At 40.4% G+C, this 20,564-nt stretch overlaps 1 protein-coding gene across 3 annotated transcripts in view; it reads left to right on the top strand.

Moving 5' to 3' along the window:
• The window catches only part of CHST3 (carbohydrate sulfotransferase 3), a 60,322-nt gene that overhangs the window by 35,128 nt on the left and 4,630 nt on the right, over positions 1-20,564 (top strand). For all 3 annotated transcript variants that reach the window (XM_051982190.1, XM_051982191.1, XM_051982189.1), the window contains exon 3: positions 18,651-18,926. In XM_051982190.1, coding sequence (XP_051838150.1) covers positions 18,787-18,926 — 140 coding nt within the window. In that variant the 5' untranslated portion in view covers positions 18,651-18,786. The remainder of the gene's footprint in view (positions 1-18,650; positions 18,927-20,564) is intronic.

Below are 20,564 nucleotides of genomic sequence, written 5' to 3'. Positions count from 1 at the left end.
GAGCTGAGCATCCGGGACAGTGTCACATCTGAAGGTTATTTCTCCCCTGTGGCTTCACACCGGAGCTGTAGCAATAAATGTTTGTGGCTTGACCTTGAATCTGCTGAGCTTCATCCATCTCTGCCATTTCTTCTGCCCTTTCCCCCTCTCTCTCTGATCTTTCTTTCCCGGCTATCAGAAAGGATACTTATAACCAACAACATCTGATAACACAAATCTAAAATGGATTTCCTGGCTTTTGAACTGAATTGATGAGTTTTCTTGACTGATGCAATCCCTGGCAGAGTTTCTCTTATTTTATCAGGGGCCTGAGACATACTCACCCACTAATTGTTAAAAAGCCAGTCTTTTTTTCTTTGCAGTACAAAGAGAGGGAGGAGCCTGCCCTCAGCCCCTGGTGATGGGTCAGACACGTGAGCGAGCCCGGCATCCGTCAGACTATCTCGATATAGCCGTGGCATTGGCGTTGACGCTTACCTGTTTTTGTCATTCAGGGAACTAAATCCTGGCTAAAGAGCTAGGTGCAGAGTGGCCACATGTTAGAGTGAAGGGCCAAGAATCCTTCTGGGACAGCATCCAATTATAGAATCCAATGTATTCGCTTTTTAAAGATTTTTTTTTGTTATAAACTTAATAACCATTAACAAAACATTGAGATAATAATACAAATAATAGAATGTTTTATTTTATTTTTAATTTAATTAATTAATTTATTTTATTCTTTTCCATTTTTATTAAAATTTTCATCCTATAAATCTATAATTCACTCTGGATATGCAGCAAACAAATCTAGAAATTAGAGTGAATTTAGTAAGGATGATAATAACTTATATTTCTGTAGCACTTTAAGGTTGACAAAATATTTTCCTCACTACAAGATTAGGAAGCAAGTATATTCCCTGTCTCATTTTTCCATTACTCATCTAAGGATCAAAGGAGGATTTAAAATACTTATTATTTAACAGAATAAAAACAAATACTTTAACAAAACAATATAAACAAAAAAGTGCTTTTGATCTGGTTGCCATGTTAGGGCTTTCTGCAATTCTATTAAACATGGTTTTCTCCTTTCTTTTTTTTCTTTTTTCTTCCTTCCTTCCTTCCTTTTATTTTCTATCTTCCCTCTCTCTCCTTTCCTTCTTCCTTTTCTCCCTTCTTTTCTTTCTTTCTTCTTTCCTCTCTCCTTTTCTCCATTCCTCCCTCCCTTCCTTCTTTATTTCCCTCTCCCCCTTTATTTCTTTTTCTTTCTATCTCATCCTTTCTTTCTTTGTTCCTTCCTCCTTCCTCCCTTTCTCTCTTTTTCTTTCCTTCCTTTCTTAACCTTGATGATAGAGAAGTTGATGGTGCAATCAATAGAATTTAAAACATGGTTAGGTGGGCTGGATTTAGGAAAAAGATAATGAGTTCAGTTCAGGACACATCAAATTTGAGGTGTTGGCAGGATATCACAATTACAGAAGTCCAAAAGTCAATTAATTGGTAATATGGGACCAAAGCCTGAGAAATTGAATGGAGGGTGGACTGACAAATTTTGGAGTCTTATGTGCAAAAGGTATAATTGAAACAATGGGAGCTGATGAGATCACCAAAGGACAAACTATGTAAGGAAAAGAAAAGAGGACTAAAGATAGAACCTTGGGGTGAGTAATCTGCATTTAGCAGGATGCTGATCTTACCAAAGACAACCAAGAAGGAGCCATCAGTCAGGTAAGAGGAAAGCCAGAAAAATATAATAGAAGTAACTAAATGCAAGAATACCCTGAAGATTGCAAGCTTCAGGGAGATGATTAGGATCTATACATTAAACAGATGCCAGGAAGAATTAATGGTTGGGTGTGGAGGAGAATCTGGAAGGGATGGTAAAAAAACAGAGAAGACCCAAAGATGGCCTTCAAGGCAAGCCTAGAGAGCTGAGAGTGCCATTGACTGATTGAACCATTGATGACCACTGAGGAGTTTGGGCTCACCAGAAGATCGGGGAGGAAGATAACAAACTTAGTTAGAGATACTAACTAAATATCTTAAATATCCTAGAGATAATATCTGACACCCAATTCTGTAAAAGAGGTTGCAGATCTGAGTGAAAGAATTTGAAGATAGATTAGGGAACAATCTCTCTATGGGTACAAACAGAACTGTGCCCCAGGGCTGAGGCCGGGAGTGAGGAAATGAAAAGCTGAACATAATGCAGACAGAAGGGATTCTTGTTCATGTATGGATTGGATTAATAGTCTCTGGTGTCCCATCCAGTAGAAAGAAGGGCTTGGGTTTGAATCCTGTTTTCCTGGTTGTTCTGGGATCTTGGGCTGATAATTTCTGAGCTTTGTTTTTTTCAAATGAGAAAATGGGGAGGGAAGGGTTTAAGTCAAATCCATAAACATTTATTAATTGCTTGTTATGTGCCAGGCACTGGGGATACAAAGACAAAATTAAAGGTCTTCCCTGAAGGAGCTCATCTTCTATTGGGTTGTACTCTGTAGGGCATATTCATAATATATTATTAATGATAATAATATTGGTTGGTGGGTCCTCAATCTGCCATTGACCCCAAACAAGTCATTATTCCTTTCTGGATCTAAGTTCCCTCATCTGTAAAATGAGATGATTGGACTAGATGGTCTCTGAAGTCTCTTCCACTATTAAATCTATGATTTAATATAAATATAAAATATAAATCTATTGCAATTCCTGTTCACAAAGGAAGTCAAAGCAGAGGAAAGCACAACAATTACCTGGAAGGGAAGGGCCAGACACCAAACTCTAACCCAACAACTTTCTTCTTTCCTTTGCTGTCATAAACCAAACCATCTCTGTATCACTTAAGTCCTACCCACTTCCACCTAATGCCTCCTGTGGGTTTTGACATTCATATCCACGAGTCTATCAGTGCAGAATTATGAGAGAAGCTTGCTCTTTGCAAAAGCAATTGAATAAACAATGATTAAGTCCCTCCTGCGAGCCAGGACCTTTGCCTAAGTACTTCAGATACATAATATGAAGGTTCTCTCTTCAAGAGGTTTCCAATCTAGGAGGAGCAATGACAAAGATTTATGTGAACGTGTCATTTGATTCTTTTTTTCCCACCTAATAGTATTTTTTGGCAATTACATGTAAAAATAATTTTCAGTGTTTATTTTTGTAAGACTTTGAGTTCCAAATTTTTTCTCCCTTCTTCCCTTCTCCCCACCTCAAGACAGAAAGCAATCATTATACATGTATAATATATATATATATGCATTATATATGTATACCCATACATTAATATAAATGTAATCTAACCACTAAATGCATATATGTATACCTTATACATGTATAATCATGGTAAAAATTTTCATGTTGTGAAAAAAAATCAGAACAAAAGGAAAAAACCAAGAGAAAAAAGTATATAGAATATGCTTTGATCTGCATTCAATTTCCATAGATCTTTTTCTGGATGTGGATGGCATTTTCCATCAGAAATCTATTGAGATTGTCTTAGATGACCTTGTTGCTAAAGAGCTAGGTCTGCCATAGTTGATCACCCCACAATGTATACAATGTTCTCCTGACTCTGCTCACTTCACTCAGCATCAGTTCATTTAAATCTTTGAAGGTTTTTCCTGAAATTAGCCTGCTCATCATTTCTTATAAAACAGTAGTATTCCATTGCATAACTTATTCAGCCATCCCCCAATTGATGGGCAACTCTTCTAATTCCTTGCCACCACACAAAGAACCACTACAAACATTTTTGTAAAGTCATTTGATTCTTAAAGTGACTCAGGAACTACCTGAGAATTACTATCCCCATTCCAAGTATCCAGAAGCCATAAATATTAAAGAATCCCTTTCCTTATTGTTCTGCCTTCTTTCCTGATGCTGTTCCCGTTTCATTCACCAGACCTACTAGCCTTGAGTCTCCAACAGCCCATAGTATTTATTAACCTTTATAACCCCTCCAGGCTTTTAAAACCTTTACTTTCCTTTTGAACTCTTTAATCTCCCTCAATCTTTTCCCCCTTTCTGGTTTGAAAAGCAGACACAGCTCAGTTTTAGCATCGTCTGCCCTTCAGCAGAGTAGAGGGTCAAGAAAGTTTGGCTTATAGGTGGTTGTTGGCTAGCTCTCTTGTTTTCCTTCTTTTGTTTTTCCTTTTAAAGCAATGCTGAGAAGGAGTTTATTTTTGCCCCAGAGGAGGACAAAGATCTTGGGGATTTTGAAACCAGATCGAAAATAGAAACAGCCTCTGGGAGAAGGAGGCCGGAGTTTGATCTGAGCAGGAAGCTCAGACAGACAAAAGAGAAATCTTCCTCTCCCAGACCACCTTGCTAACCCTTCTTTACGGAATTTTAAAACTGGCAGAGACCTTGGCGGATCAGCTGGGGTAGGGGGTCCTTAGTCTTTTTGGGGTCATGGATCCCTACTGAAGTTTATGGTCCCTGCCTCAGAATAATGCTTTAAACTCACAAAATACCCAAGATCACAATGGCATCCAGAGGTTAGAAAAAATATAATTGAAATTATTTCCTACCCAAATTCTGTCTTTAGGATTTAGGAGGACTACACTGCCTTCTTAAAAAGTTCTAGGGGACTTTTTCCTCTTTCTTGAGTTACTTTCCCTTTCTCCTTTCACAAGGAAGTACTGTTCTCTCTTCCCTTTACACTTTGTTCCTTCAGGAATCTGTCTTTCCCAGACCTTCAGTGATCACCCTATTGATATGATATAGGTTCTAGGAAAATATAGCCGTGGTTTTGGACAACAAGTCAGTAGTCGTAAATCTTCTGGTTTTGAAAACTCCCAGGCCCAATCTGTCTGATTCGGATCACTCCTTAGTTAGATAGCTTCTGGCCTCCGGAAACTCCTACAGCTCAACTCCTGAGACAATAGTCTGACTGAAAATCTGGCCAAGGAGAACCAATCTTCTTCCTACCCATGAGCCATAGAATAGCATATCAATGCTAGAAAGCTGGATAAATGTGTCTCCTTGCTTCTGTTTCTCTACTGAATTCTCTTACAATTCAGTCCTCTTTGTAATGGTGTTACAATTACAATTAAACTTTGCCCCTTCTCTAAGGAGATGAGTGCAAGCTTGCAATTCTTTTGAGACACTCAGAACACTGGTGTGGGACCCCAAACTTTTGGGGTCCCCATTCCCAACCTCAACACTATTCAGATTCATTCAGAAAAGTTCTCAATCTGTACCTCTAGTCCGTACCTCTCTCCAAAGCTCCAGATCTTCATTTTTGACTATTGCCTCTACATCCCCACCTGGATCAATCATTCTATCAACAAGCATTTATGAAGCACCTAGTATGTGCCAGATACAAGGTTAGAGATAGGAATACAAGTACAAAGAATGAACAATCCCTGCTCAGCACTTACATTCTAACACAGGAGCCACTTTGGACAGTGTGTGTGTGTGTGTGTGTGTGTGTGTGTGTGTGTGTGTGTGTGTGTGTATTTGGAGAGGGAAGTCTCTAGCAGTGGGGAAGGTGTGCAAGGTATAAGAGGAGGTCAGGAAAAACTTTATGTAGAAGGCAGTGCTTGTGCTGAATTCTGAAGGAGGAAAAGAATTATATCACCATTACTTCCCACTCAACATGTCCCAAACCATCATCTTCCCCTCTTCCTCTGTTTTTGTCAACAATATCTCCATTCCCTCTTTTATCCTGTCAAATGTACTTCAAAATCAGTCGTCTTTGACTCCTGTATCTCTTGTCCTTCTCTCCCCCAAAATCTGATGTTACAAAAATTCCTGCCATTTCTGTCTAAGCTCCTTGATCCCCTTTTTGCCATTTTTACACCACTTTCCTCAGTACTGAAGGGACCTCAGCACTCCCCAGCCTGACTCATGCCTGAGCAACATCCACAACTAATAATCATCCATTTTTAAGGGAAATCACCATCCCCTTGGGGTAGCCTATTCCACTTTAGCACAGCTCTAATCATCAGGAAGTTTTTCCTGACCCGTCACCATAACCTAAATCTCTTATATCTTCCACCCACTGGTCCTAATTCTGTTCTCTGGAACCAAAAAGTCTAATTTCTTTCCCACAGGACAATCCTTCAAATATTTGTAGAAAACCATCATTTCCCCACCTCCCAAAATTTCTCTTCTCTAGGCTAAATAGCCCGTGTTCCTTCAGCCTGACATATGGTAGGGGCTTTATAAATGCTTGTTGACTTCTTGACTTGCTCTCCCTATGGGATGATGTTAAGATCCTTTATCATTCTGACTGGATTCTTCTGGAGTCTTCATTTTATCAATATCCTTTTTCTAGGGGAACCTTCCCTGATTGTTCTCTCCCCACAAAATATTCTGCTTTCTCTTCTGAGTCCCCACTGTACTTTCACATCCTAGCTGGATTTTCAGATGTGAGTCTCATTTCTTCCGTCACACTATAAGCTCCCAGAGGGCAGAGATCAAGTTTTATTCTTTATATCAATCCCTGCCTGATGTAAGAATAGGTCCTTGCATGTAGTTGATCCTCAGTAAGCACCATTACCATATGGATAGATGGATGGATGGGTGGATGGATGGATCTAGTCCAAATGTCTAAATTTATAGACAACACTCCCAAAAGACTATGTGGTTTGTCTCAGACCATGTAACAGAACTAGGATTAGACTCTAGATCTTCCTTATTCTGAGTTTAGTCATTTCTCCCCTTATGCAGCTTGCTTCAGCTCAAGTCAAGATTCTACAGGGGGTGTATGTAAAGAAATCTCACTGAGAGCAATAAATCTTTCTTTCTTATGTTAATGACCAAATATTGAATTAAGACCAAGATTTTTTCCCCCTTTTCTACTTCCTTATCCATGAATCAACTACGGGAAATCTCAGGCAAAGAATTACCCAGGCTAAGATCTAATCAAAGACGATTAAAAAAAAATTCTAAGTCTTGACAAATGGAGGAATTTCCTGCTCATTGTGTTTGCAAAGATAGGTATGGGGAAATATGGATTCTCTCTTTTGTCAGCAGGTGATATTGAAATTGATAAGTCTCTTTGACCAAGACTTGGGGGATCCATGTCACATAACCCCAAAATCCTCATTAGAATGAGCCCACACCTCATTATAATATCCATTTTCTCATTAATTATTAACCAATCAGAGCCAGTTGTCTCCCTCTGTAAGTTCTGCCCTTCCAAGGGCAATATAAGCAGTGAGTGGGTTCCATGAAGAGCCTTTGGCATTTGAGAGAGCCACTGACCTCTCTAATCAATAACATGTTAGTATTATTAATAAAATGATTAATTATCTAGAATGATGTCTCTCAAATCTTTTAAATAACACAGCACAGTGAGCTGGATGTAACAGAAAGAGACCGGCTCTCTTACTAATCACCATTTGCCGTGCTGTAACCACCATACGTTCCCAGCAGATGGATTGAGTCATAACTCTTGCTGGGAACCATCCTCTCACTTGTCAGTGGGTCACATGTGATATCATAAAATCCAGGACGACTTGTTCCCATTTTCCAGGGTGTCACAGGAAGAGAGATCACTTTTTCTCTAGGGAAATCTACTCTAGCTTTTGCCTCCCTTCTAAGGCAAAACAACGTGTCCAAAAAGTCTTCCTCCAATCAAAGCATCCGCAGGGACAGGAAGGACCGTCCTTGTCACATGAGTCAGAAATGAGGACGGAGTTAAATGTGTTTTGTTCTTGACCCTTCACTTAGAAATTGCTTGTCCCGGGGTCATAGCTCTAGATTTGGAAGGGACTTCAGAAATCATCCAATTCAACCACTTCATTTGTGGCTGTTGTTCAGACACCTTCAAATCTCTGTGACTCCATTTGGGGTTTTCTTGGCAAAGATTCTGGAGCAGCTTGTTAGTCCTTCAGCAGCTCATTTTACGGGTGAAGAAACCGAGCAGACAGGGTTAAGTGACTTATCCAGAGTTACACAGTTTTCACAGATGAGGAAACTGAGGTCTACGGAGGGTAAATGACTTGCCCAGGAGTTAACTCACACAGGTAGCAAGTGTCCGAGACAAGATTTGATTCCCAGGTCCTCTGATTTCAGAGCCAGATTATTTTCCACTGTACATGGTACAGAGTCAAAATGCTAAAAAGGACAATATCAAAACAATTATGACCATCCTGTAGCATGAGATGGGTTACAAAAAAAATAGTTCATTCTCTGGAATTCTGACCTGTTTGGGCACCTGCAACACAATTACCTCATTGTTTCTTCTCTTACTTGTCTATCCACTCTTCCTCTCATTATCCATACTGTGCTCTCTAATTGTGGGTATCCCCAATGTTCTGTTTTAAGCTCTCTTTTTTCTCTAAAAATCTCTCTTGGGGATCCATTGGCTCCTAGGAGGTCCATGATATCTCTGTGTAGATCCTTGTATCCAGCTCCTCTGACCTCTGGTTCTGGATTACCAGCCACCTGCTGGACATTTCCATTGGATGCTGCATTCATTGGCTCTCAAACTCACCGTGTCCAAAACACATCACACCCACACCCACATTCTCTCTCTCTCTCTCTCTCTCTCTCTCTCTCTCTCTCTCTCTCTCTCCTCTGTCTTTTTTTGTCTTTCTGTGTCTATCTCTGTCTCTGTCTCCCTCTCTGTCTGTTTTGTGTGTAGGTCTCTTTGTCTTTCTATCTCTCCTTCCCTCCTTTCTTCCCTTCTCTCACTTTTTTCCTCTCTCCCTCTTTCTCTTATACTCGAATTCCTTCCTGCACCCTCAGTGAATTATCATATGATTCTCCAAGGAACATAAACATTTGAAATCAGTAGTCCAATCCAGTTTCAGAGAGAAAAAAATCACTCAATTACTTAGTAAGGTTATGATACACATAGTCATCCTATGAGTCCAAATCCAGTATTCTTTTCCCTCCCTCTCTCCTCCCTCATTTCTCTCTCTCTCTCTTTCCCTCTCTCCCTCTCTCTCTTCCTCTCTTCCTTTCTCTCTATCTCTCTCCCCTCTCTATGTGTGTATGTATATATATACATAATACACATATATTAAGCTATATGAAAGTAAATATATGTAGAGAGATATCTATATAGTTACTCTTTCTTTTTTTAATATGAATTTACTAAACATAAACAAACCTGAATATTCACATATGCAAACAAACTAAAAAAGATTATACATGAAACCATGAACTTCTGTTATACCATTTGTTGGTTTTTCCCACTGTGTACTATTTGGTAGATTTGGGGTATATTCAAATTTACCCTGGTAGCTTTGACTGCTCTGCTTGTCTGTTTCCTTCTAATCTTCTGCTCTCTTCTGTTTATTTTTAAATGTTTCATTAATGAGCTTATCATTTACATATCACTATTATCACCCCTTAATTTCTCTCAATTATCCCCCACCAAAAAAGAGGTTTTCCCCCACCACCACTCCCCTGGTTTGTAACAAATAAGTATAATCATGCAAAAGAAATCCCCAAAGTGGCTGTGGCCAAAAATGTAAATGTCACCCTGCATGTCTGGTCTAGCACTTCTGAGCCAAAAGGTGGCAAGTGTGTTTATTGCCAGAGCTCTGGAGTTGTGAAGTCACGGCACTCATCGGCCTTCTTAAGTCTTTCCCAGTGCTTTTCTTTGCCATTACAGTCCCTGCAGGAATTGTTCTGGTTCTGCTCTCTTTATCCTCTGTTACTATGCAAGCCCTCCCAAGTGTTTCTGACACTGTCCCATTCATAATTTCTCATGGTGAAATAACAATTCACTATATTCTTTTGCTGCCCCAGGTCATTCAGCCAATACTAGTTGTGTATTTATAAGATGATGGGGCTGGGCTACATGACTGTCCACATTCTTTCCATCTCTAAGTCCCATGTTCCTGTGAAATATCACTGAGGCAAGAAAATCCAATCAGCTGTTTCTCTTCCTCCCTTTTTGGGAAGCTGCAGAAAACTCCCAGTCCCTTGATAATTTCTGGCAGGGAGTGGATGGGAAAGATCTACTCTGATTCAATCAATTATTTGGTTTCATGGTTTTATAACTATAAGGAACTTCAGGGTATCATCTAGTACATCTTACATTTGAGGAAACTGAGGTCAGAGATGTGACACTATTGCAAATGGCAGAGCTGGAGCGTGGATGAAGATCTCCTGGTTTCCCAGCCTTTGGGCGTATTCCCACTATATTGAAAAAAGCCAGTGCTAAAGATTCTACCCTGCTAGGAAAGTAGGACTTCATCCTCCTTACTTGCCTCCCCAAACTGCACAGCATATGGCCTTGGACTCTGAGGGAGTCTCCTGAACGCTGCTTCCTGTGAGCCGTTGAAAGTGTTTCCAGAGGTGTGGAGGAGATATCTCCCCAAGAAGCAACAAGAGTCCCCAGAGGCTGCTGTCCAGTGTCCCTGGTGCTGGGTGGATACTGTGATGGGAACCAGTTTCTATAGACTTCCTGCCAGGTGACTCCAAATGCTGTTTTTTTTTTTTTTTTTGGGGGGGGGCGGATTTTGAGGAAAGGAAGTTGGACAGTTTTCTCAGAAACAAAATACAGCTGTCTATATGCTTCCTCAGGATGGTTTATAGATGGGTGGATTGACAGAAGAGTTCTCAGGTACTCAGTATGGGGGGAAGCCCCCCTAGTAGGATGCCCTCATCTAGGAGGGACCCTAAGAATGCTTGAACTGGGTGATATAATGGGAGAAGCATCAGATGAGAGTGGAGATAGAAGTGGGTTCCAATCTTCCATTAAACACTTACTCATAAGGTTTGAACTAGTAGAGACCTTAAAGGTGGTTCTATGACCTTATGCAAGCCAATCTCCCTGAGCCTCAGTTTACTCATCTGTAAAATGAGGATAATACTTCACAGGGTTGCTACAAAGAATGAGTCAAGTCAACAAGAATTTTATCAGGCTCCTACTATGGGCTGGGCACTGTACAAATGATGTAATGTGTGTAAAGTACCTTGCAAATCTTAAAGCATGATAGGGAGGGTTCTTTTAATAAGCCCAGCCTGACTCTACTGTTATTGCAGAATTACCAACTTTTGCACTCTCTCTGCCTCCCCACCTTATTCCTTGGAATTGTAGGTGTTTAAGGTTTGTAAAACACTTTGTATGCATTTATTAAATCATAAAAACAATTCTGAGCATAGGAACCATTATCATTCTGTTATAGATGAGGAAACTGAGGCGAACAAGGCTAAGGGACTTGCCCAGGGTCACACAGCTAGTCTCTGAGGCAGGATTTGTACTTGGGTCTTCCTGACTTTCTTTCCTCTGCCTTCCTTTCTTTTTGCCTTTGATTTCCATGCTTCTATGAGACTTCTTTGTCAAAGAACAGTTTAGTGACTTTTCTCACACATTTACAAATTATTTTTCTGAACAGTTGGAACAATTCACAGCTTCCCCAGCAGTGCATTAGAGTGTTTAGGCAGATGTGGCCTGTTTTCCTCCTGAGTTTAATACTTCTCTCATTTGGGCTGTGAGCCCTCCAGGCTAGAGTCATGTTTTCTCCTTCTGGCAAGGGAGGGCTCTTATTGATGTTCAGTCAATGCTAATTGTACTATTAATAACCCTCTAAATGAGCCCAGTGCTCTTCTCAAGGTCGCCCAGACACTCAAGATAAAGTTGTTTGCTCTCTCTTTTTTTTTTAGATAGTTTGGAAATTGGAAACTTAAACCTGAACTTGGGAGATCATGAGACAGGCAGGGGCACTTGGTGGCTTAATTTCATGGCGTGTTCATCATAAGACAAGTCTAGCATAGAGGATGGTGGCCTTCTGTTCCCTCTCATCTTCTACCATAGATAAAAACTTCTGAAGATTGGGGCACTGTCCCCCAAAGCCCGTAGTGTCTCAGTCTCTATGCTCATGTCACCTCCCCTCAGCCCTTACCTGCAGCCCAGAAGCTGCGCCAGTTCCACATGGAACTAAGTCTAGAAAACTGCAGGCCTCCCATGCTTAAAGTTTTCTAGCATTCATTAATAAGCTGGGGTTTTTTTTTTTTTTTTAACAGGAAAGCTTACATTCCCACAGGATCTCTCCTGACTCTGTAGGCAAAAAGCCAATTATATTTCTTTGGAAGGTTAAAGATTCTCATGCATTCCAGGAAAGTAGTAAAATGTTCAAAACCCAAAAGGATTCATTCATTCTCTAGATTATTTCACTCTTCAGATCACCTCCTGAGAGAGGGTTTGAATTCCATTCCCTGACCCGCTTTGTTGTTCTTTCTTAGACCTAAAGTCCAGAAGATTCCACCAATCTCTTCCTCTGTCTTTCTCTCTCCCTTTTTTTCTTCTTCTTCTTCTTCTTCTTCTTCTTCTTCTTCTTCTTCTTCTTCTTCTTCTTCTTCTTCTTCTTCTTCTTCTTCTTCTTCTTCTTCTTCTTCTTCTTCTTCTCTTCCTCCTCTTCCTCCTCTTCCTCCCTCTTTTCTCCTTCTTCTCCTTCTCCCCTCTATCTTCCCCCACTCCCCCTTTCTCCATTTCTTTCTCTGTCTCTCTCTCTCCCCTCCCACTCTTGGAATTCTGTTCATGTAGAGTCCATCTTATGAGGAAACGCCTGCCTTAAAAGATCCATACCTACTCTTCAAGTCAAAGTCTTAGGAGTTGCCCAGGTACTCAGAGAGTTAAGTGATATGTCCAGAGTCTCACAGGCATTCTGTGTTGAGGCAACAGTTAAATCTTGGTCTTCCTAACACATTCCAAGGTGCAGTCCATCCACTATGCCAGGATTCCTTCCTCCCCTCCCTTATTTTACACATAAGGAAATATAGACTCAAAACTATAAGATGACTATCAAAGTAGAAGTTACAAAGAGGTGAATATAGAAAGTTAACTGTCTGGAGTCAGAGAACCCAAATTTAAAACTATCTCTGCTGTACTTCTTTCCTTGGGCAAATTAGAACCCCACCTGAGCGTCAGTTCCCTCATCTATAAAAGGAGAGGGTGACCCCTGATATCCCTTTCAGCTCAAAATTTGCGATCCATCTGAGAGGAGCAGGCAGCCTTCTAAACTCTGTCTTAATTTCCAACATCATTGTTCAACCAAAACGTCTCTCTACAAAGTTACCAATTGAATCTTAATTGACAATGGCCTTTTCTCAATCTTCATTCATCCTGTCTTCTCCACACTCTTTGTCATAGCTGATCACCCACTTTTCTATGATATCCTCTCCTCTCCAGGTTTCTGGGATGCTATTCTATCCCACTTCTCTTCCTCTTCTTTACCTGATTGCTTCTTCCCAGTTTCTGTTGCTGAATCTTCATCTGGGTCATTCCTCCAGAGCAGTTGTCCCTTAGGATTTAGTCCTGGGCTCCCTTTTCATCACCCTCTTTACTTAGAGATCTTCCCAGCTCCCATGGGTTTGATTTTCATCTCTATGCTGATTTTCTCAATTCCACTTATTTATCCCTAATTTGTCTTCTGACCTTCAGCCTTGCATCTCCCGTTGCCTGTTGCACATTCTGAACTGAACATCCTCAGTTTCATTCTCTACTCCTCACTCACCCTGTCCAATCTGTTGCCAAATCCTGTTGATTTTATCTTAGCAATCTCTCTTAGATATGCTCCCTTCTCTCTAACACTGCCCATCACCTTATCCACCTGCAGATCTCATCACGTTATCTACTTGGAGGTTCAATAACCTGCTGATGGCTCTATGCACTTCAGCTCTATCCCCAATCCACTCCGTTTTCCACTAAACTATCAAAGTGATCTCCCTAAAGCACAGATCTGGCACTTTTAATCAATAGATTCCAGTGGCTTCCTATCATTTCCAGGAGCAAATGTAAAATATAAAATACTTGTTTGGCATTCAAAGCCCTTCATAGCCTGACTCCCTTTTCTTTCCCATTTACTTTTAGATATGGACACTGGCTTCTTTGTTATTGTTCCCAGAAGAGACTCCATCTCCCAATCATCCTCACCTTCACTGGCTGTTACTCTAAACCAGGAATCATCTCACACTTTATCTTTACATCTTCTATTCCCTGGCTTCCTTCAAGTCTCAGCTAAAGTCTTACCTTCTCTAAGAAGCATTTCCAAATCCTCCTTAATCTCAGCAGCTTCCCTCCCAGGCTGTCCCTAATTTATACTATATATGTCTTGTTTGTACACAGTTGATTACACATTATCTTTTTGAGATCTGTTGTTAAGTCATTTTTCAGTCATGTCTGACTCTTTGTGACTCTTTGGGGTTTTCTTGGCAGAGATACTGGAGTGGTTTGCCATTTCCTTCTCCAGCTCATTTTGCAGATAAGGAAACTGAGGCAGAGTGAAGTCACTTGCCCAGGGTCACACAGCTAGCAAGTATCTGAGGCTGGATTTGCACTCAGAAAGATGAGTCTTCCTTGTTTCAGATGTGACACTTTAACCACTATTCCATCTAACTCCTCCAGCTCCTTGAGAACAGGAACTGATTTTTTTGCTTTTCTTTGTAATCTCAGTAATCAGCACAACACCTGGTACACAGTAGGCACTTAATAAATGCTTATTGACTGACTAACTGAACAAAGGGTGACTGAACAAAAGTCATCTATGTTGCAGAGAAGTAGAGGGATTCTTATTCAGAGAGGGATTAAGATGGAATGCAATAGGAAAACATTATTTGCAATTAAGTAATATTATTTGTAAAGCACTATGCTAAATACTGTAAATACAAATTAAAAACCAGAGTTTCTGCTCTCAAGGAGCTTACATTCTAGTTGGGGGGAAGGAGAGCACAATGCCCTGAAGAAGATAGAATTAGATTCTCTGTGGTCTTTGGCAGGGCAGGTGGCAAGGTTCTTAAAGCACATGGTTGGAAAGGGGCGATCCTAGCCAAGTCTGAATGGGCAGAGTTTAAGCGGGGACCATTAGAAGATGAAAGAAAGGCTCAGAGTGGTCCATTGGGTACTGCCCTCTAAGCAGGTGGAGTTTGACCTTCGATGGTTTCTAATGTCTTCAAACATCAAGTTTCTATGATTTTCTCTAAAGCAAGATTCCAGGAACCAGAAATATCACAGGCTATGTAACCTATAAGAATATCTGGATAGAGAGGTTTGATAGGAACAGACACTATCCCTCTAGAATGAAGACTCTGGGTGAAATTTGTTGCACCACCCCATGTCTCCACCCACCCACCCACAGTTCTCCTTACCTCTATCCAGAGGCCAGAACCAGGATGGGAATTCCGAGAATTGGAGCTCCTCGGCTGAAGGAAGCTCAAAAGAAGGTGCTGTGCTACGGATTCCCTTTTCTAGCAAAGCCTCAGGGATCCTCTGGGGAAACAGCAGGTGCCCAAAGATCCTGAACCCATGAAACATGGAGTATTTTGCACAAATGAAAATGAGTAGGTTGTTCCCAATAGGAAGGAAGGAGGGAGCTTTTCTGGGACGATAGTTTTGCCTCAGGAAATAGGTTGCTGGTGTAAGATGTTAGGGGAGGTCCTTATTGTTTCTAGGAATCTGGCCTCTCTTGGCATAAGGACCAGGAAGGAAAAAAACAACCACCTTCTTACTCTTGAGAAAAGAGCTCTCCATATGTGCAGCACAGCAGACGTGCTCTCAGGCTATTTGAGTGGACAGCTTCTTGGCTCTGCTGGGGACAGAGGCTGGGAAGTAGCTTCACATCCTCAGTGATCACTCTTACTTCATGGACTTTCAGAAGTTAGCTACCATCTCTTCAAGTTCTTCCTCAAGCTCCATATTTTTTGATCTCTGAGGTTATCGACCATCTGTTCAATGCTCTTCCTCAAGTTCCATCTCCTTTGACCTCCAAGATTATTGACCATCTCTTCAGGTTCTTCCTCAAGCTCCACCTTCTTTGACCTCCAAGGTCATTGACCATCTGTTCGATGCTCTTTCTCAAGCTCCATCTCCTTTGACCTCCAAGATTATCGGCCATCTCTTCAGGTTCTTCCTCAAGTTCCATCTTCTTGATCTCAGAAGCTTTGGAAGATGCTGACTGCCCCCTCTTCCTAGATTTTTTCTCCTTTTGGCTTCCATTTCTCTTTCCCTGAAGTTGGAGAAGTGGGTAGGATGCTGGATTCTGATCTGGACATACTAGGTTTGAATTCTGCCTTAACCGTTTATTAGCTATGTAACTCTGGATCATTTGTTTAACCTTTCTTAAGCATCAGATTCCTTATCTATAATATAGTTCATAGTAACAATCTCACAAGGTTGTTGTGATAGGTCAGATGTGATAATATAAGTGGTTTGTAAACTTTGAAATTTAATATAAATTTTAGAAACTATTATTCCTTAACATTGCTCTACTGAGTGTCTTATTTCCTGTCTCACTTTAATTTTTTTTTTCTGGCACTCAGGGTTAAGTGACTTGCCCAGCTAGTAAGTATCTGAAACTGGATTTAAACTCAGGTCCTCCTGACTCCAAAGCGGAGGCTCTATCCACTGGGTCACCTACCAATCCTTGTTTTGCTTTTCTTAAAATGTTTTGTTAATTCTTTAAAAAAAAAATCATTGTGACTCCCAGTCAACTCTCAATAGAATCCGCCTTTGTAAGAGAAGTGAAAGTGAGCAAAACAGTCAACACATTGACTCCTCCTCCTTAGCTCCATATCTCTTTTTTTGTTTTTAAGTTTACCAATCTTTATTCAAATGTTCTTCAATTTTCCCATTTGCTCTATCAAATGGTACATTTGTTGCATATCTTTATGATATATATTAAAATTAAAGGTCATAAAGATAGTCGTATATAATCATAGTCATTTTTACTTGTATTCATACCTAGAGTCATAAAGGTTTTTATACCTTATACTTTTCTTTTTTATTATTATTATTATTAGCGCCATATCTCTAATTCATCAGCTCTTTGCTGAGAGTGGGGCATGTTTTACTCAGAACAGAAGTGGAATGGATGGCCCTGGGAAGCAGCAAAAACTGAGTGAGCACTGGCCACGTGCCTTACAGAGGAGGTAGCTCTAACCCCGCTGAGGAGCCATCCCTTCCAGCTGGGAGAATAGGCAACTCCATCATTCTGAATGCCCATGTCAAGGTTAGGGTGAGAATGAGGGGGAGACGATGTTATTCCAACTTTTTCTGGTTTTAGAAATGCTTAAGTTATTGATTATCCTTGTTTTTAGGTCACCATCATTTGCCAAACAATCCCTTCTCCCTCCCACACCTACATAGACCTCTCATATAAGAATTTTTTTTTCCTGCTGCTGAGGCAGTTAGGGTTAAGTGACTTGCCCAGAGTCACACAACTAGGAAGTATTAAGTGTCTGAGACCACATTTGAACTCAGATCCTCCTGACTTCAGGGCTGGTGCTCTATCCACTGCACCACCTAGCTGCCCCTCATATAGGAATTTTTTTAAAAGAGGGGAAAAGCAGTTCAGCGAGCAACAACAGTGATAACCAATCAGTCCTAATTTGTTAGTATTCCACTTCCATAGTCCCCACCTTTACAAGGAAGGGAAGGGGAGGTGTGTTCTCATGTCTCTTCTTTGGGACAAAGCTATAATTATATAATGCTCAATTTGGATACTATGTTGTTATTGTTCCTTTCATTTACATTATTATTTTAACTACTATGTACACTTGTGTAAAATGGGGCAGTGAGGTGGTACAATGGATAGAACACTGAATCTGGAGTCTCATTCAAATCTAGTCTCAGACACTCACTAGTAGGGAGACCTTGGGCAAATTACTTAACCCCTATTTGCCTCAATTTCCTCATCTATAAAATGGGGGTATACTGGAAAGAAAAAGGGAAATATTTCCAGTATCTTTACCAAGACAATCATGTGGACAAGTGTCCATGGGTTCATATGGAATTGGACACGACTGAATGACTAAACAACAACAACAATAATTCATTGTATATATTGTTTCCCCAATTTTGCCTACTTCACTTTGCATCAATTCATAAAAATCTTTCTGTGTATCCTGATAGTCTCCATATTCATATTCATCTACTGTAATGACCGCGTATTTAAAATCAGCTGGAGTCAGGAATTCAGGTTAAGGGAAAAATCTTCAATCTTTATTGAAGTGAAGAGGTGAATAAGGATTGCAATAGCAATATGGGCAGCTGCGACAGGAAGCCAGCTAACAGAGGGGGATCTGAGCTGAACAGCCGTCACAATGGCAAAAGCTAGCAGAGAAAGTGGGGCCTGAGCTCTCCTCCCCTTCCTTTTTCCCTCCCCTGTCTCCACCCACCAAAATCGTCATTTCCTATACAACACATCAGGACTTACACAAAGAGTGGGCAGGGGTCATTCTTTCTCCAAGCTTATATATTAATAGAGTATGGTCCAATTACTATTTAGCCTCATGTGCTTGGGACCTCAGTGCATCAACTCAAGCCTCAGCCCATTACAATCTACCACTGCTGGTTCGGCTATTCCTTAATTCAATGGGCATCCCATCCTTTGTCCAGTTCTTTGCTATTACAGTAAGCACCAGTAGGAATATGTTGGTTTTCCCAGGATCTTTCTTCCTCTCCTTGACCTCCTTGGATTACATGCCTAGATCATAAGGTTTTTTTTGAAACATAATGAAGAATAATGCTGCTTCTGTTCATAGCTAAATAACAATTGTATTGGGGGTTAATTCTATTTCAGATTCTAGCCAATCCATTATTCATCTGGCCTAAGGTTCACTTTGCTTTAGATTTCCATGCTTAGGGGCTGTCGTTGTGTAAAGCCCCTGGAAGGATGGAATGCTGCATCAACTAGCTCCAACATCCTTCTTCCCCTTGTTTCAAAATGTGAGCTGTTCGGCTGACATCATTTTTTCTCTTTTTGCAGGACATGGGTGTCCTCTACCTGATGGCAAGATCTAAGATGTGGTCCAGCTAACCACACAAGGCTAGGGGCTGGGCAAGTTGTGGGGAGGGGAAGGAGCTCCCAGAGCCCCTCCCTCCCTCTCCTCCAATCGATCTCCATGGAAAAAGGACATTCTTGGCCTCAGGATACCCGGGACATTCTTCACAGCCTGAGAATGAGGAGCAAATATGCTCTTTTCCTGCTGTTTGTGGTTATTGTCTTTGTCTTCATTGAGAAAGAAAATAAAATCATATCAAGGTAAGAAATGAGGGAAACTTTCCCCTTATTTTCACAAATACCCTCATTCATTGAAAAAAAGTGCCCATTGTATATAAAGCATTATGCACATACTGGGACCCAAGCAGACTTTGGATAAGACATTAACCCTACCCTCATAGAGCTGGTAATCTTATAGAAGGACAAGACAAAACAATGACCCAAACTCACTGACTTTCATTTCATTTGTCATTCTATCCATCTGTCTCTCTATCTACTTATCTTCTATCCATCTATCTATTTGCCCATCCATCCATCCATCATCTATCTACCTGTCTATCCATTCACCATCCATCTATCTTCCTATTCAGCTATCTACCTACATACCTACCTACCTGTCTGTCTATCTGCTTATTCATCCACCATTTATCTATCTTTCCATCCATCTATCTATCTATCTATCTATCTATCTATCTATCTACCTATCTACCTGTCTGTCTACCTATACATCCATCCAATCATCCACCCATTCATTATCTCTAGCTACCTACCTGTCTGTTCTTCTGTCCATCCAACTATCTATTTGTCTATCTAACCATCCATCCATCTATCAATCTGCCTACCTACCTATCATCTGTACCTGTTGTTTCATTGATTTAGGGTATTCCCAGTGAGAAAACTCCTCCCAATGCAGACTAGTACCTGCTTCACTTTTGGGGGACCAAAATTAAATATTATACATATTTATCAAAAGGGTTCTCTTTTTTTTCTTTTTTTCCAGGTGGGTTAAGGGGATAATGGAAGGAAGAAAAAATTGCTTGATGTTAAGAGGAAAAATAGATTTAATGTTTAAAAAGATACCTAAGTTCCTTTTTTTTTTTTGCCTTGAGGGGAAAAATCTTTATTTCTTACAGTTTATAATGTTCCTTTACATTCCTAGGCCACATTTGCTCACTTTTCCCTATTTGCTGTGTACTCACTTTGTTCCCAGTTAATATAGTACTTTTCACTACAACAAAAGGTGCTGCTTTAAATACTTTGTGTGTATGGGTCCTTTCCATTGGTATTGAGGACAATAGTTTTATATCATTAATTTTTTTCTAGTGTTTTTTAAAAATAATTGTTGGATTAAATTGAGTTTCTCTTAGCTGAAAATCTTTTTTTTTTTATAACTTTTTATTGATAGAACGCATGCCAGGGTAATTTTTTACAGCATTATCCCTTGCATTCACTTCTGTTCTGATTTTTCCCCTCCCTCCCTCCACCCCCTCCCCTAGATGGCAAGCAGTCCTTTTACATGTTGAATAGGATACCTAAATTCCAGTCTTAACCCTGTCACTAATTTTTATTTCATGGGAGGGGGCACATAATTGAAGTTAAGTGTCTTGCCCAGAGTCACACAGTTACTATGTATCTCAAGTGAGATTTGAATGCAGGTCCTCCTGACTCCAAGGCACCTAGCTGATCCTGCTACTAACTTTAGCTTTAACTATGAACTTGTGCAAATTACCAGATTTTGTTGGTTCTCGCTTTTTTCCTTTGCCAAATAGACACTTCGAATAACCCTGGATCCTATTTCTCTGAGTCAGGGATTAAAGTAGAAAGAATTGCTCCCAGAAGGTTTCCTGAAGGAAATGGCTTGTGTATTGGCATTTGACTGCTTACACAGACATTAACTTT

Source organism: Antechinus flavipes, chromosome 2 (assembly GCF_016432865.1).
Source record: "Antechinus flavipes isolate AdamAnt ecotype Samford, QLD, Australia chromosome 2, AdamAnt_v2, whole genome shotgun sequence".
Classification (NCBI taxonomy): Eukaryota; Metazoa; Chordata; class Mammalia; order Dasyuromorphia; family Dasyuridae; genus Antechinus; species Antechinus flavipes.
Note: the sequence above shows the minus strand (reverse complement) of the source record. Positions and strands in the feature narration are given on the sequence as shown.